The sequence below is a fragment of the Micromesistius poutassou genome (assembly GCF_964030765.1).
Source record: "Micromesistius poutassou genome assembly, chromosome: 20".
NCBI lineage: Eukaryota > Metazoa > Chordata > Actinopteri > Gadiformes > Gadidae > Micromesistius > Micromesistius poutassou.
In genome coordinates this window covers 8,560,938-8,576,118 of record NC_140290.1, presented here as the reverse complement: position 1 = coordinate 8,576,118, position 15,181 = coordinate 8,560,938, and the positions used below count along the sequence as shown (strand labels likewise).

General features: G+C 45.9%; 2 protein-coding genes across 2 annotated transcripts; both read left to right on the top strand.

Moving 5' to 3' along the window:
- The first annotated feature begins 4,256 nt into the window (after positions 1-4,256).
- On the top strand, positions 4,257-7,708 carry LOC311365191 (elongation factor 1-alpha-like). Its single transcript, XM_084484708.1, has 8 exons — positions 4,257-4,381; positions 5,168-5,333; positions 5,625-5,804; positions 5,907-6,203; positions 6,314-6,464; positions 6,567-6,823; positions 6,925-7,159; positions 7,283-7,708. The coding sequence occupies exons 2-8, from the start codon at positions 5,190-5,192 to the stop codon at positions 7,402-7,404; spliced, it is 1,386 nt and encodes a 461-aa protein (XP_084340834.1). The 5' UTR covers positions 4,257-4,381; positions 5,168-5,189; the 3' UTR covers positions 7,405-7,708.
- A 172-nt stretch (positions 7,709-7,880) lies between these two features.
- On the top strand, positions 7,881-14,417 carry LOC311365190 (elongation factor 1-alpha). The gene is made up of 8 exons (XM_084484707.1): positions 7,881-8,019; positions 8,630-8,786; positions 9,552-9,731; positions 10,102-10,398; positions 10,873-11,023; positions 11,802-12,058; positions 13,175-13,409; positions 13,791-14,417. The coding sequence occupies exons 2-8, from the start codon at positions 8,643-8,645 to the stop codon at positions 13,913-13,915; spliced, it is 1,389 nt and encodes a 462-aa protein (XP_084340833.1). The 5' UTR covers positions 7,881-8,019; positions 8,630-8,642; the 3' UTR covers positions 13,916-14,417.
- Positions 14,418-15,181: the final 764 nt, after the last annotated feature.

The window sequence follows — 15,181 nt, the reverse complement described above, 5'->3', positions numbered from 1 at the left end:
ATTTGCAATTTGATCTACTTCCAGCCAGGCAGACATGTAAATAGACTGCCTGGCATTGTAATGTTGATTGAGTTACCTCCACTGTGGCTGAGAACCTAAATGTAATTTGATTATTCACAGGAACACAAGTCTAGGGACAACAGTCCCCTTCCCACCCCAACACACACACAAACTATTTAATGGTAAGAACATGTATCTCTTTTGAGAAACATTCACGTTGAACCCTATAATTTATCAGTGTATTGTTCAATCTTTGTATTGATCTTGTCTGTCTGTCTGTCAGCAGTATTTGAGGACATAAAACAAGACGGTAGACTAAATGTGTCTGATCAGTTTGACTCCCTGGTTGCCATGACCACCAGCCCTATTTGATGACTCATCACCGATGATGCGTTAGCAACTGCTGATGCTTGATGAATCACGCATGCACACACACACACACACACACACAGACACACACCAACTTCCTCTAACACCACCCACCAGCCCAAGACTACAACTTTTCTTTTTTTCTTCCGATTGTTCTGCTGTACATCACCGACCTTGTAGGCACTTTCACACAGGCCCATCACACACCCACCCACACACACCTATGGAATGTCGGGCAGAGTTGGTCAACCTGTTTGCCATCCACCACCCTGTGTGACACTCTGGCCCAGTGTGTGTTTGCTACCTTAATGTCTGAGTGTGCGTGTGTGCATTCTCATTTCTCTTCTTGGTTGAAGTTTGATTCAGGCCCTCGGGTTGTTCTTGTGTGTGTGTATGTGTGTGTGTGTGTGTGTGTGTCAAGCGGAGTGCAGAGTGCACACACTCTGCTCAAAGCCGTACTGTCAGCTGACACGATTTGGCAAGCTGCTAGCTTGCCGAAGCTGCTGCAAGATTCAACTTGGAATACAGGGTTCTTTGCCTAGCAAGCGAAGCAATGATATTGCACCCGAAATAACACTGATGCTCCAAATGAACACAAACTGATTCTACCAGTAGTCGTTTGTGTGTGTGTGTGTGTGTGTGTGTGTGTGTGTGTTTGCATGTGTATGTGTGTGCATGCAAGGGGGTGTTTGTGCTTGTGTGTGTGTGCATGTGGGTGGGTGCATGAGTCTTCCGTGTTAGTGCGCGTTGACTTGTGTTTGTGTGTGCTTGCATGCATGTTGGTGTGTGTCCGTGTGGATGCATGTGTGTTTGCATAAACGCATGTGCGTGAGTCTGTGTGTGTGTGTTTGCTTCTGCTTGTGTGTGTGTGTGTGTGTGTGTGTGGGCATGCGTGTGTGGGTGTGCATGTGTGTATGTTAGGGTGCTTGTGGGATATAGCAGATTGAGTTTTTCGAAGCCTGAAGAATCTGAAAAACATTTGTAACAAATTAAATCGCTCTATAAAATGAGACCTGATTAACTTCTGCCTTACAACGCAACATTTGAATGTAATTGATTTATGTCTCATGTGTCTGTATGTAATGTAATCTCTGCGGTGAGGTCCAAAGCTAGTTTCTGGTTCAGGCTGGACAAAAAAGTTTAATTGTATTCTTGTTTGTGTTTTTTAGACATTTTATAGGCTGTATATAGCAGACCTTGGCCTTGTTGGTCAAATGTAATTGTCCAGAATTACTCGGTGGACTTGGACAGGTTGGCTGGTTGGACGAGGTTGTTGCGTGATCTGATCAAGATTCTGTAAGGATCTAATGATTATTCGAAAGAAAGCATAGGAGGGTTGGTGGGGGGGTCAGCAGAGTGGTCTTTAATTGGGGTTCAGAGGCAGTTGCCTGAATGGCCCGCAGATGAATGGGAGGCGATAGACCTTTTGGCTGCGTTCCTCAGAGGTCATGCTGGGATCTTACATGCAAATGTTTCCAAAAGGCCAGTGGGCGAGTTAAGCCGAATAACTTAGAACGGGGCACCTTCTAACTCTGAATTCTGAAGGAGAACCAAACCAGACCGAAACAAAATGTTTTTTATGAAAACTAACTCTGGGGGCAATGTCTAGAGTGTGCAGACTTTACTCTGCCAAACTGTAACAGACATAACAGGCCCAAACTAAATTTAACTAGACTACATGCCTTTTGGTTGGGTTTCTAATTTACCAAAAGGCATGTAGTCAAAGGAGAATAACTGTGTGAACCCTTCATACGTTTTAGTTTAAGGAGAATAACTGTGTGAACCTCTCTTACAGACAAGAATATAAAAGTCTAGTGGCCACATAGGATATTACAATAGCTTGTTATTCTGCTTAACTAGTTAATAACAGGTTAACTAGTTAACTACAGTTAACCCTTTAGTTGGCTGGGTTTCAGTAGCCGTAGGGAGCCGGTAGGCCGGTAGAATTGGACGCCTTGAATCCTTCACTTTGTGAAGGATCAAAATATACATAAAAAGTATACCTTATTCATTCATAAGCAATTCTTATTGTTACATATATTGTTTAAAGAAAAATGAAAGACAGAAGAGAGTAAAGAAAAAAGACAGAAGAGATATAAATAATGGTCAACAAACAAGTTATTTTGGAGTTTTAATATATATATATATATGTATATATCATTCTGGGAAGCACAATGGGATTAATAGAAGTATTGAATGAACTAATTCATTTACAAATACAAGGTAATGAATATCGCATTCGTAGTATGAGTAGGAGGAGTAGGAGTAGCAGTAGTGTTTTGCATGAAATCAATAAATGTATTGATTGTGGACCTTTTACTGGTGTCTTTTGACCCACCAGTCAGCAGTCGACTGAAAGTTTCTCTCTCTCTCTCTCTCTCTCTCTCTCGCTCGCGCGCTCTCTCTCTCTCGCGCTCTCTCTCTGTCTGCTTCCACTCATCATCTCCTCCTCAAATGATCTCCCTCGGTTTCATATCGGACTGAAAGTAACAGCTGCTCTAGGCTGCAGTGGCTGCTAGGGTGTGTGTGAAAGAGAGAGAGAGCATGCCTCTGTGAAGTCCCATTCCTGACTTATGACAACAGAAACAAAAGAGAACTATAGTTTTCCCTCTGGTAGTGGAAACGGTTTCTTTGTTGACGGGCCCACCCACAGCGTGTTTTGTATAAGAGGACATGGGGTTAGCCAACATGGACCTTCCACATCGCCATCTTTCAAAGCCAATCGATATGATTGCTGGGTGGTTTGATTAAATCAGGTCTAGAACTTGTGTGGCCTGGGGGGGGGGGGGGTATTTTGAATACAGTATGTGTCCCATCGTCTGACTTGTTAAAATGTCTTGAGTTGTTCTTCACAATGTGGCCCCTGGTTCAGATGTTAATCTGAGAGGATTTCCATAATCTTGTTAGGTGAATGGTGTTGTCTGAATGCAAAGTTTATTGCAAGGGTCGCAGAATGTACATTTTAGGCCATGCATTGCATATGGGCTTTTACATGATGCAGACCCAAAGATCATTTTCCTAAACTATAGTATTAACGTTTTCCATCTGAATTGCATGCCTCAGCCAACTTTGCTTATATCTTACATGTGCCTTATTTTTAATCTGAAATGGAAAATGTAAAAACCTTTCTTGAAATCTTGAAAAGTTTTATGTATTGGATATTTCATGAGTAACCAGCTCATCATGCTGATCATTTAGATGTACAATTGAATGTAGTTAATGAAGTGTAGATATTGAGGGAGTATAATGCAGGTTATACATGTTTCTATGTTTAAACGTTTTGATTGTGACCACCTCTCAATCAACGTTAACCTATATTATCTTAGAAACCAAAATGCACTTGGCTTACATGGTGCATTACATAGCGCACACTATTTCACTATAGTAGCCTACCTATCATATTCAATGTTTATGTCATTCAATTATTGTTTGTGAGAATAGATAGCAACACAGGAAGTGGCGGAGAGAATAGCAAGAAGTATGCAACAGTATATATCTGCTATTCATACTTTTGTTTAATAACTGCTTGTGTTTAATGGTGAAATTATAGAAAGCAAATGTGTCTCAGTGAACAACAGACAGCGTTGTAAACCAAAGCGCTCAGCTGACTGTCGGCGTTCATGAGAGAACACCAATGCATCACAATAAGCAATGAATCCAATAGAGAAGGCGATTTTACGCGTTCACACAAGTCCCAAACTCCGAGTTTAGCCTGACCTGTACATCCATCTATTGTAATGTCATTGTTGTTGTTTTTTAAATAAAAGTGTTATCTATGGACCGAATGAAAGTGTGAGACGCACTCGAACATGCTAGGTTCATGTGACGTGATGACGTATTTGGCGGAATGTGTGTGATTTGCGGGTGTAATTAGGGAGGGCCGGGGGATGCAGGGTGCGAGCCGCGCTGGCCGCCTCCCCTGGTATAAATAGTCGAAGCCCTGCATCCGTCTTTCTTTTTCAGTTACCTGGCTAGGGGCAGCAACAGCAGCTTTTGTGAACCAGTAACACCGGTAAGTTCACTGCGTTACCACATTTAAAGCTCGGTTTGGTCTGAAGGCTGTTTAGCGGTATTCGGTGGGGTATTCGGTTATTACTTTAATAATTTTTGGGGTATTTTATTTTCCACCGAATTGCTCGGTTTTTGCGGTGTAACTTTGTGGGGATTACTCGCGGGTTGCCCGGTGGTTCCCGGTATATGGCACACCGGCGGTACTTTCAAACCCCGTGTACTTTGTTGGCTAAAGTTTGTTCACCCGCGTGGATCTTGACGACCACTTCCAGCGCGAAATTGTAGGAAATATGCCACACTGGGGGAGGGGAAGGCGAACAATAGACTACTAATTTTAACCACAATTTCCGGAGATGCTTGAAGGAATCCACTGAGTCCACTTTGGGAAACAACTGTGAACACAGCCAGCATGGCTCCGGTCCACATTTCTGGTGGATATTTGGAGGTCTTCGTAACTTTATACACGACGTGGCCCTCCTAACTAACACGTGTCGCTCCTGGCCTTGCGCCCGGCTAGGCCTGAATTTGACTTGACGCCACACGATACATTGCTTAATGTCAAATGTTTGTCGATTAATGTAGTTGGTCGACAGTCATAAGAGGTGGATGATTTACTGAAGTTTAGTCTTGTATTTTAATATTTTACCGCCTTTGAAAATGCTGACTGCCTAATCCTGGGACTCAATTGACCATCTGTGGCCCGTTATGTCGTGTTGAACGTCGCGGTCTGCCTCGGCTAATGTGTTCGTATTGCTGATAGATATTGACTTTATCTATCCCTTTGCAGTGTTTCAGAAACTTAAGCAACAATGGGAAAGGACAAGCTCCACATCAACATCGTGGTCATTGGCCATGTCGACTCCGGCAAGTCGACCACCACCGGCCACTTGATCTACAAGTGCGGAGGCATTGACAAGAGAACCATCGAGAAGTTCGAGAAGGAAGCCGCTGAGGTAAGCCGGTTTTGTCCTAATTTTCATTTCTAATCTTTGAGGGAAAGTATAAATTCTCAAAAATTAAAGATGGCGTCTCCGCCATGCCTATTCTGAACCCGTCAGCCCGGCGAAGGGTGTGGGCGTCGGGTGCGCGCACGCTGGGCGTGGCCTAAGCTCGCATTGTACTAATGGTGACAGTGCACAAGTGCATAGCCGCCACCATAGGTCTCAGGCTTATCAAAATAGTACACATTCATTGTCTCAATCAAATGTATCAATGACTAAACAAAACATGCCATTATTTCACAGATGGGAAAGGGCTCCTTCAAGTACGCCTGGGTGCTGGACAAACTGAAGGCCGAGCGTGAGCGTGGTATCACCATTGACATCGCCCTGTGGAAGTTTGAGTCTGGAAAGTATTACGTCACCATCATCGATGCCCCCGGACACAGGGATTTCATCAAGAACATGATCACTGGTACCTCCCAGGTAAACAAAGTTCACTATTGAATTATTGCTATTGCAATGTACATTAAATGATGGCCCTAAATGTCCACTGTTGGCTAATGTTCTCCTCCTTTCTGTTTGCAGGCTGACTGCGCCGTGCTGATCGTTGCCGGTGGTGTTGGTGAGTTTGAGGCTGGTATCTCTGCCAATGGCCAGACCCGTGAGCACGCCCTCCTGGCCTTCACCCTGGGAGTGAAGCAGCTCATCGTTGGCATCAACAAGATGGACAACACCGAGCCCCCCTACAGCCAGTCCCGTTACGAGGAGATCACCAAGGAGGTCAGCCAGTACATCAAGAAGATCGGCTACAACCCCGCCTCTGTGCCCTTCGTGCCCATCTCTGGATGGCACGGAGACAACATGCTGGAGGCCAGCTCCAAGGTGAGAAGCAGTTTAATTATTCAGTTTTTCCACTCTTGGAATGGTAGAAAGTCTGGACAGTGTTTTTGAGCCCAACATGATTCTGACCTGCCTGTTCTTGTTCTCTGTAGATGTCCTGGTTCAAGGGATGGAAGGTTGAGCGCAAGGACGGAAACGCCAGTGGAACCACCCTTCTGGAGGCCCTTGATGCCATCCTCCCCCCCAGCCGCCCCACCGACAAGGCCCTCCGCCTGCCCCTCCAGGACGTCTACAAGATCGGCGGTGAGCACCAACAGCACTAGAACACTAGGACTAGATCCTCCTTCTACTGACCAGCTAGCACTGGTTTCCCTGCTGTCCACTGACCTGACGTCCTCTCTCCAGGTATTGGAACAGTACCTGTCGGCCGTGTTGAGACCGGTGTCCTCAAGCCCAACATGGTCGTCACCTTCGCCCCCGCCAACGTCACCACTGAGGTGAAGTCCGTTGAGATGCACCACGAGTCTCTGACCGAGGCTCTCCCCGGTGACAACGTTGGCTTCAACGTCAAGAACGTCTCCATCAAGGACATCCGTCGTGGCAACGTGGCCGGCGACAGCAAGAACGACCCCCCCATGCAGGCCGACTCCTTCAACGCCCAGGTAAGCTCACGGCTCTGACAGTACAGCACTAGAACCCTCCCTGCCCCACCTACACTAGGTTGAACTAGGATCTAACCACTGCCTTCCCCCCCCCATTGCAGGTCATCATCCTGAACCACCCCGGCACCATCTCCCAGGGCTATGCCCCCGTGCTGGATTGCCACACAGCTCACATCGCCTGCAAGTTCAACGAGCTCAAGGAGAAGATCGACCGTCGCTCCGGCAAGAAGATTGAGGATCTGCCCAAGAGCGTGAAGAGCGGAGACGCCGCCATCGTCAACATGATCCCAAGCAAGCCCATGTGTGTGGAGAGCTTCCAGTCATACCCTCCCCTCGGTAAGCGACTATCCCCCCCCCTCCCATCCAGCCTGGTTCACTGTTGGTTACATGAGTGTTACAATGTGGCATTGATACCAGTTGTCTGACCGGTTCTTTACTCCTTCCCTCCCTCCTTCACAGGTCGCTTTGCCGTGCGTGACATGAGGCAGACCGTTGCCGTTGGTGTCATCAAGAGCGTCGACAAGAAGGTTGGTGGCTCTGCCAAGGTCACCAAGTCGGCCAAGGTAGCCACCAAGAAATGAATTTTCGGCCCCAGCGGCGACCCTCAGGTTGCGGCCTCTGCCGTCCATCATTTGGCGGAGGAGACGCACAACTACCTGAGTGCTCTATTAAAGGACTGGTTAATGCGCATCAAAACGCATCGTAAAAGTTTTCGCAGGAAAGGAACCAACTCGGAGTAACTTAAGAATATGGCATAGTCTCTACTAAAAACATAAGATGACGGTGCCTCTTTTCAGTTGAATTTAAGTTTTGAATTGTCTAGAACTGTACCTGGATATTGAATTGGAAAGGACGCTGCTGGTTAATAAAGTTCTACAAAAATCATTCCCGAGCTACTGACCTCTGCTTCTCCGTCTCTCCAATAGCTTTGCACTTGGTTTGGGGGCTATGGTGTTGTCTTGCAGCTGTTGAGTCCCCCTTATCCCGTGCCCGGTGATGGTGTTCATATCCAATCGCTACAGTGCGATACGCTGTGCCAGCCAATAGCACCTCTTACTTCAGTCTGACAGCAGATGGGTAGAATGCACAGCCCTCCCTTCGCTCTCTCTAGCTCAGTATAAAAACTCATGCCCAAGCGTTGTCTGTCCTTTTCTCCGGTCTAAATCAGGGGACATTTGTTAGCTTCTCGGGCACAGGTTGGTGAAATATTAAATATGATGCATTGTGTATAGTTTGCTGCATGGTTATGTATTTCTGCTTGTCTGTTTACTGCTAAATGTCTGCTGCGGTCTTCTGGCTGCGTTGAGAGAACCGTTAAGGGCTCAGCATTTTCTCATGTATCCCATCCATAAATAGATAATTCTGATGCCTGCGTTATGTAATGTAAGCATGTTGTGGGTGATGGGGACAAGCTTGTATATTTCTGTATGTAAAGTCTGGAGGGCAATGGTAGGAATGTATTCAAAATGGTCTTAATCTGGCACATTTTCAACACCCATTAAAAGGGATTCAATGTTTAAGAATGGATGGCTATAGCTATTTGGATTATATTCTCATTTTGACATTGGTAATCGCATGAACGCGCTTTCCACCGGCTGCACTGTCATGGTGCGCGTGTCTGCTGCAGACAACATGGCGGCACTGCGTTCACTCAACATGGAGGCCGGCGTGGAGCACATGGCGCATGTGATGACACACTGGCCCCGAAGACTCATGAAAATGTCTTGTACACCTGTCATCGATGAAACTAATGTTTAATAATTAAATTGTATTTGCTTTGATTGCAATGCTAATTCAACCCCACAGCAAAACCTTCAAAATGGGAAAGGAAAAGGTTCACATAAACATCGTGGTCATTGGCCATGTCGATTCCGGCAAATCCACCACAACTGGGCATTTGATCTACAAATGCGGCGGCATTGACAAGAGAACCATCGAGAAGTTCGAGAAGGAAGCCGCTGAGGTTAGTGTCGGCACAGCCGACCACGATCTCGTATTGCACGGCTCTAGAAGGACGCTCAGTCGTCCATTTCTCAGACGCCAACGACAAACATCCATTTCTAAGACACAAGCGCCATCTACTGTACACGTGTGTTAATTCACTTGTATTGAGGAAATAACGCACGATTTCGAAACCTAAATTAGCCTTTTCACTTTTGAATTGTAAGAATATACCTCCACAAGCAAATGTACTCATTATATAAAAAAACATGGTCGAACATTGTGAAAAATTATATTTAGTTGAAATCTATAATTTTCTCCCCACTTTGTTTTGATAAAATTGGGGTTTTGAGTGTCATGGTTCTTATGTGCTTCTTGCCAAAGATATGAATGCTTGAGAACCATGACACACCTTACACACCTCACAAATTAGAAACCCAATTAGAAGAAAAAAAAATCCTACAAATGGCATCTCCAACTGAATTTCAATAATTTAGAAATGTAATTGAGGTCTGCTATTATAGGACAACACAATGGATGAAACCATTATCTTACAAACTTCCAGTTTATTGATCAACTCTCAACAAAATACTTTTTCCCTACTCTGTTTAAAATGTGGTCACTCAAGTTCTTACAGGATAACAAACAACTGTCTTGTTTTACCATTCTTAAATGGGGAGTTATGGAGCATTTTACTTCTTGATTCCCCCCACTGTGTACCAAACTAACTCCATCTTTCCTCCACTTATGAAACCCCCTCTTTGGACGGACTGATGGCCTCCCTCAGATGGGAAAGGGCTCCTTCAAGTACGCCTGGGTGCTGGACAAACTGAAGGCCGAGCGTGAGCGTGGTATCACCATTGACATCGCCCTGTGGAAGTTTGAGACCGGCAGATATTACGTCACCATCATCGATGCCCCCGGACACAGGGACTTCATCAAGAACATGATCACTGGTACCTCCCAGGTACGGCTTAGCCAGTGTTTCGCTGTGGAATTTCAATGGGAGATTTTATTATGTTACCAAAACCATTAACAGTGAAACACCAAAATTGTGTTTCACTGGATTTTTTTCTTTAACTTTTTCTGCATTTAGTTAATAATCCTAGCATGAAAATAACAGTAATGATTTAGAATAATTAAATCTGATTTTGCACCTGGTGTAAAATAGTGGCTCTTAGTCATCATTAACGAAAGCCATACAAATCACTTATAAAGGCTATCAAAAGACAACTAATGCTATGTCATTTTTTATTTACACATTGGAAGATTTTGGTACAGTCCCTGAAACAAACAAACCTGTACACACACACATATCGTCATACTTCTGCCGGCAGGCTGACTGCGCCGTGCTGATCGTGGCCGGAGGTGTGGGTGAGTTTGAGGCCGGTATCTCAAAGAACGGCCAGACCCGCGAGCACGCCCTCCTGGCCTTCACCCTAGGGGTGAAGCAGCTCATCGTTGGAGTCAACAAGATGGACTCCACCGAGCCCCCCTACAGCCAGGCCCGCTTTGAGGAGATCACCAAGGAGGTCAGCCAGTACATCAAGAAGATCGGCTACAACCCCGCCACCGTGGCCTTCGTGCCCATCTCCGGATGGCATGGAGACAACATGCTGGAGTCCAGCGAGAAGGTGAGCGATGGGCTTTTTGTCCCCTTGTGCATCCAAAGTGTTGAATAGGGAGTATAGACAGGGCTGAGTTCTGTATTGGGTCTCTCAGGCCCAAACCTGGTTATGTTTGTGGTTCACAGCAGCCATCACTATTGTTCAAAGGTATTGGAAATCGAAAGAATAAAACCTTTCCAAGTAACCATGGCCCAATCAATGCCACGATATTTCCCTCTAAATCCATTAGATTCCCCTTCGGTGGCTGAAAAAGTTTACACTACATGACACGATACTTGCTATTGTATGTTCTACACTGCAAAAAGAAAGCAAGGATACTTCATACTATGGATCAGCCTGGGAACCAGACTAAAGACGACCATCCTCAAAATAAATGAAACTTAAACAATCATTCTTTCACAAATCCTAAAAAAAGCTTCCGTTAGAATAATATTGACACCTGCGTCGTCTGTGACAAGCCGCGATGCCTGTGTTCCACAGATGTCCTGGTTCAAGGGCTGGAAGGTGGAGCGCAAGGACGGCAACGCCAGCGGGGTCACCCTGCTGGAGGCCCTGGACGCCATCCTGCCCCCCAGCCGCCCCACCGACAAGCCCCTCCGCCTGCCCCTCCAGGACGTCTACAAGATCGGCGGTGAGCACCAACACCACTAGAGCGATTACTACAGGACATAATCAACACGGGAGTCAAGTGCAAAGATTCTTAAAGGTCCTGTAGGTACGATTTGAGAGTGGTGAAGAGAGAGAGAGAGCTGAAAAGAGCGGAGGCAAGATTTTGAAAATAAAAGACCCATAGGAACATCCCTTCCCTCCTTGCTCCCTACTTTTTGTCGGTCATTGAGAAGTGTTGCGTTTGCCCATGATAGACAGGCAAGATGGATTTCCCACACCAATCAGGGAAGAGATGCCCTGATTGGTAAGAAATGAGCAGGGAGCCTTCCTAAATCGTAATAGCTTCACTCTGATGCAGGCAACTCAAAACAGATACTTACTTAAAACCGTACAGAGAAACCTTTCTTGGATGGGCTGACTTGTGGATCGGCGCTGTGGATTCAGATTATCCTAAAAGTGGCATATTATACCACCAGGTGTGAGTTAGATTAGCTGTTACAAGCCTCTTCTTAAATCACATGTGGGCGTGTCCACCTAGATGTGTGCTGGATAGATGAATCTACCAGCCTACCCAGTGGACTGTAGCAAACGTTGCTCATCTATCCGTCATACATCTTGGTGGGCACACCCACTTGTGATGTCAGAAGAGGCAGATTTTCAAAACGGCTTGTAACAGCTAATCACACTCATACCTGGTGGTATGTTTACACTACATGTTTACACATGTTTACACTAGACATGAAGCGAAGTGGATAGGGGTGTGGCCTGACCAAGCACCCTCTCCCCCTCCCCCTCCCCAGGTATTGGAACCGTGCCCGTGGGCCGCGTGGAGACCGGCATCCTGAAGGCCGGCATGATCGTCACCTTCGCCCCCGCCAACGTGACCACTGAGGTGAAGTCGGTGGAGATGCACCACGAGACGCTGACCGAGGCCACGCCCGGAGACAACGTCGGCTTCAACGTCAAGAACGTGTCCGTCAAGGAGATCCGCCGTGGCAACGTGGCCGGAGACAGCAAGAACGACCCCCCCATGCAGGCCGACAACTTCACTGCCCAGGTGAGCGTCCACCTGGGGGACTAGAGCCTGTGAAAGACACTGCTTATTAAACATGTATTGGCTAGTTGGATTTGATTTTCATAATTTATATTCTTTCCGTAGTCCACCGTTGAAAATAAAAACAAATCAGACAAACTGTAATTTCAAAACAGATTTCATTCAAACAGATAGATTAAATAAACTCCAGGAGGAGTTTAGGAGGGCATCGCTGCTGTTATGGTACAGTCGTGGACCCCAATAGACTCTGAACACACGTGTTACTCTTAACACTGATTATGACTCTGCTCCTTTTATGTAGGAGGAGCCGATTGCACCAGCTTTGCGTAGGTTTAAACGTAGTCTATTATAATGTTAGTGCCTTAAGTTCAGCCTTACACATTACTTAATCCAAAGGGGTCACACCAGACAAGCTAGTAATTTTGTAGCACTTGGTAGTTACTAAATGTATTCTCTCCGATCCTAACCAGTTGGCACTGTGCAGAAAACAGCATTGGCAGCCTGTTTATGAAACCAAACTATTCCATCTGGAATACATTTGTACAACCAAAAATACAGTCAATTCCAACTGTGCCATGCAAACCATTCCACTGCGGTCTCCTCGAGCACTTCCTGGTTTACAGCTTGTTGTTGATGAGTTACAACTAGGTTGGTCGTCACGTTAAAGGGACAACAACCTGCTTCAATTCAACCCTACGCATTTCTAATTACTTACGTAAGTGGTGCACCCAGATTAAGTAAACCGCTATTTGTAAACTAACTAATGGTTATTATGGACTTCGTAAGGACATTACACACAGATCTAATAAAGGACTCACACATAGCTGGTGCAACCCAGTACAGGTGGCATGGACAATGAGCCCTGGTCAATGAGTGAAATCTCCACTAGTTTTAGTCTATACCCTTACCTGCTCCACTGAGGCAGAAGACCAGTAATTAGTTTAACAAGCTACACCTGTGTTAAGGCTTAGTGATGGTTACACATCGATGCAACGTTATGACCACGCAGTCACTTCGTTCTGCGTCGTGTTTTAGTCACCGGCCCAAACACAGCTAACCTCTGTTAAAATGGCTCTACTGTTCTCTCTAACCGTGGGCTCCACCTCCGCCCTCCTGCAGGTGATCATCCTGAACCACCCCGGCACCATCGCCCAGGGCTACGCCCCCGTGCTGGACTGCCACACCGCCCACATCGCCTGCAAGTTCAGCGAGCTCAAGGAGAAGATCGACCGTCGTTCCGGCAAGAAGCTGGAGGACAACCCCAAGTCCCTCAAGTCCGGCGACGCCGCCATCATCACCATGGTGCCTGGCAAGCCCATGTGTGTGGAGAGCTTCGCCCAGTACCCTCCTCTGGGTGAGTAGTGTACATACCGCAGGCCAAATACACACACACAAACACACCAAAACGTTCCATTGAACTGCAACCCGGTTTGTAGTTGATTACATTAATGTGTCGTTTTGTATTAATAATGTTTGGAGTTAATACTATATGATATATTTACTATATCAATTCTCCTGCAAGCTCTTCCTACAACAGTAGTGTGTAGTGCTGTATTCATGAACTGTATTTAGTCCATGGAGAGTAAGGGAATGTGATTAGATATCAGTCCAGGGGCCTCGTGGACCACAGCGTTTACCATCACCTCCAGCACCATCTCACACCACCCTCGCACCCACACGCAACCCGATGGCGTGAGTAAACGACACAACCCCCTAACGCGACTCTCTCTTCCAGGTCGCTTCGCCGTGCGCGACATGAGGCAGACGGTGGCGGTCGGTGTCATCAAGGCCGTGGACAAGAAGATTGGCGGCAGTGGCAAGGTCACCAAGTCCGCCCAGAAGGCGGCCAAGACCAAATGAATCCCGGTACGGGATGTCCCGCCGAGGATGGCCTCGCCGCCGCCACCACGGCAACGGGCGTCCTCGCCTCATCCGCCACCCTCGCCCCGCCCCTCCCCCCCCTCGTCAGCGCATAGCTCTCTTCTCAAGGACTGGCTTATGCTCATCAGAACCCACCGCAAAAGCTTCCGTAGGAAAGGAGGGCCTGTGCCCCAGCGTCCGACTGGCCTAGAGAAGAGATTAGGGTGATGACACACTACTTAAGAAAATTTAAAAATATCATGGGTAAATAAAATGATTTCATTTATCATTCATTGCCAAAAAAAGGAGAAGCTTTGTCGTCTTGTCTTTTTGTCGCAATAACAAAAAAAAAAGAGCGTTGTTTGTAAAAATGTTATACTGATGGGAATTCACTTCTGAATGTAAGAAGTTCTGCTGCAGATGCTTTGAAATTTCATTTTCATCTCACAGTATTGGCACAGTATAAGTTGCTTACAATAAATAGAAAACATTGTTGCAGTGACTAGCTCCTATATTTACTGTGTGTTTGAGAGATGATGTGTGTATATCGGGATGTGTGTGGAAGAGAGGGAGAGGCACATAATTAAGATTTAATGATAGTTCTAATCCATGGGTCAAGCTGAATGACAGCATTCAGTTATGAGCAGAGTTCAAGTGAAACCCCACCAAGTTGTCATTCATCCAGTGCTGAGAATGGAGGAATATTAACATAGTCAAGAAAGCTGATGAGGCAAATCTTATGAGAAAATCGAAGGGAGAAAGGTGGCAATACACAGGAATCAACTAAATCATGATGCCCTGTTGTGCCATTCAACTTAAGACATGTTATACCACGTCTAACGTCATTTCTGTTCAGCACAGGCTTTCATCCGAAGGAGCAGGTAGGTAGGGGGTAAGGGCATGTGGCTGGATGCTTACAGGTAGGCTGTGGACATCAGGAATCAAACCCAGTACCTTTCAGTCGAAAGACGCCCCTATGCACTGCACTATCCTGCTCCTTGAGTTATTAGTTCATTATTCAGCGTTAGTTCTATGAGTTCTCCTCACTAAGGGAAGTTTGAAAATATTGATTTCAATGCCTGTAATAATTAGTAGTATACTATTAAGAACATAATGTGTGCAAGCAAAGTTGTACTACACCAGAGAGGGCAAAAACGTTACACTTGCCGTTATTCTGAAATCACTTAAAAAATATCCTGTTTGGTATGACCAGGTCACTGATATCTTTGCAACACAAACAGCGAAGAGGATTGACTTGATCTATAA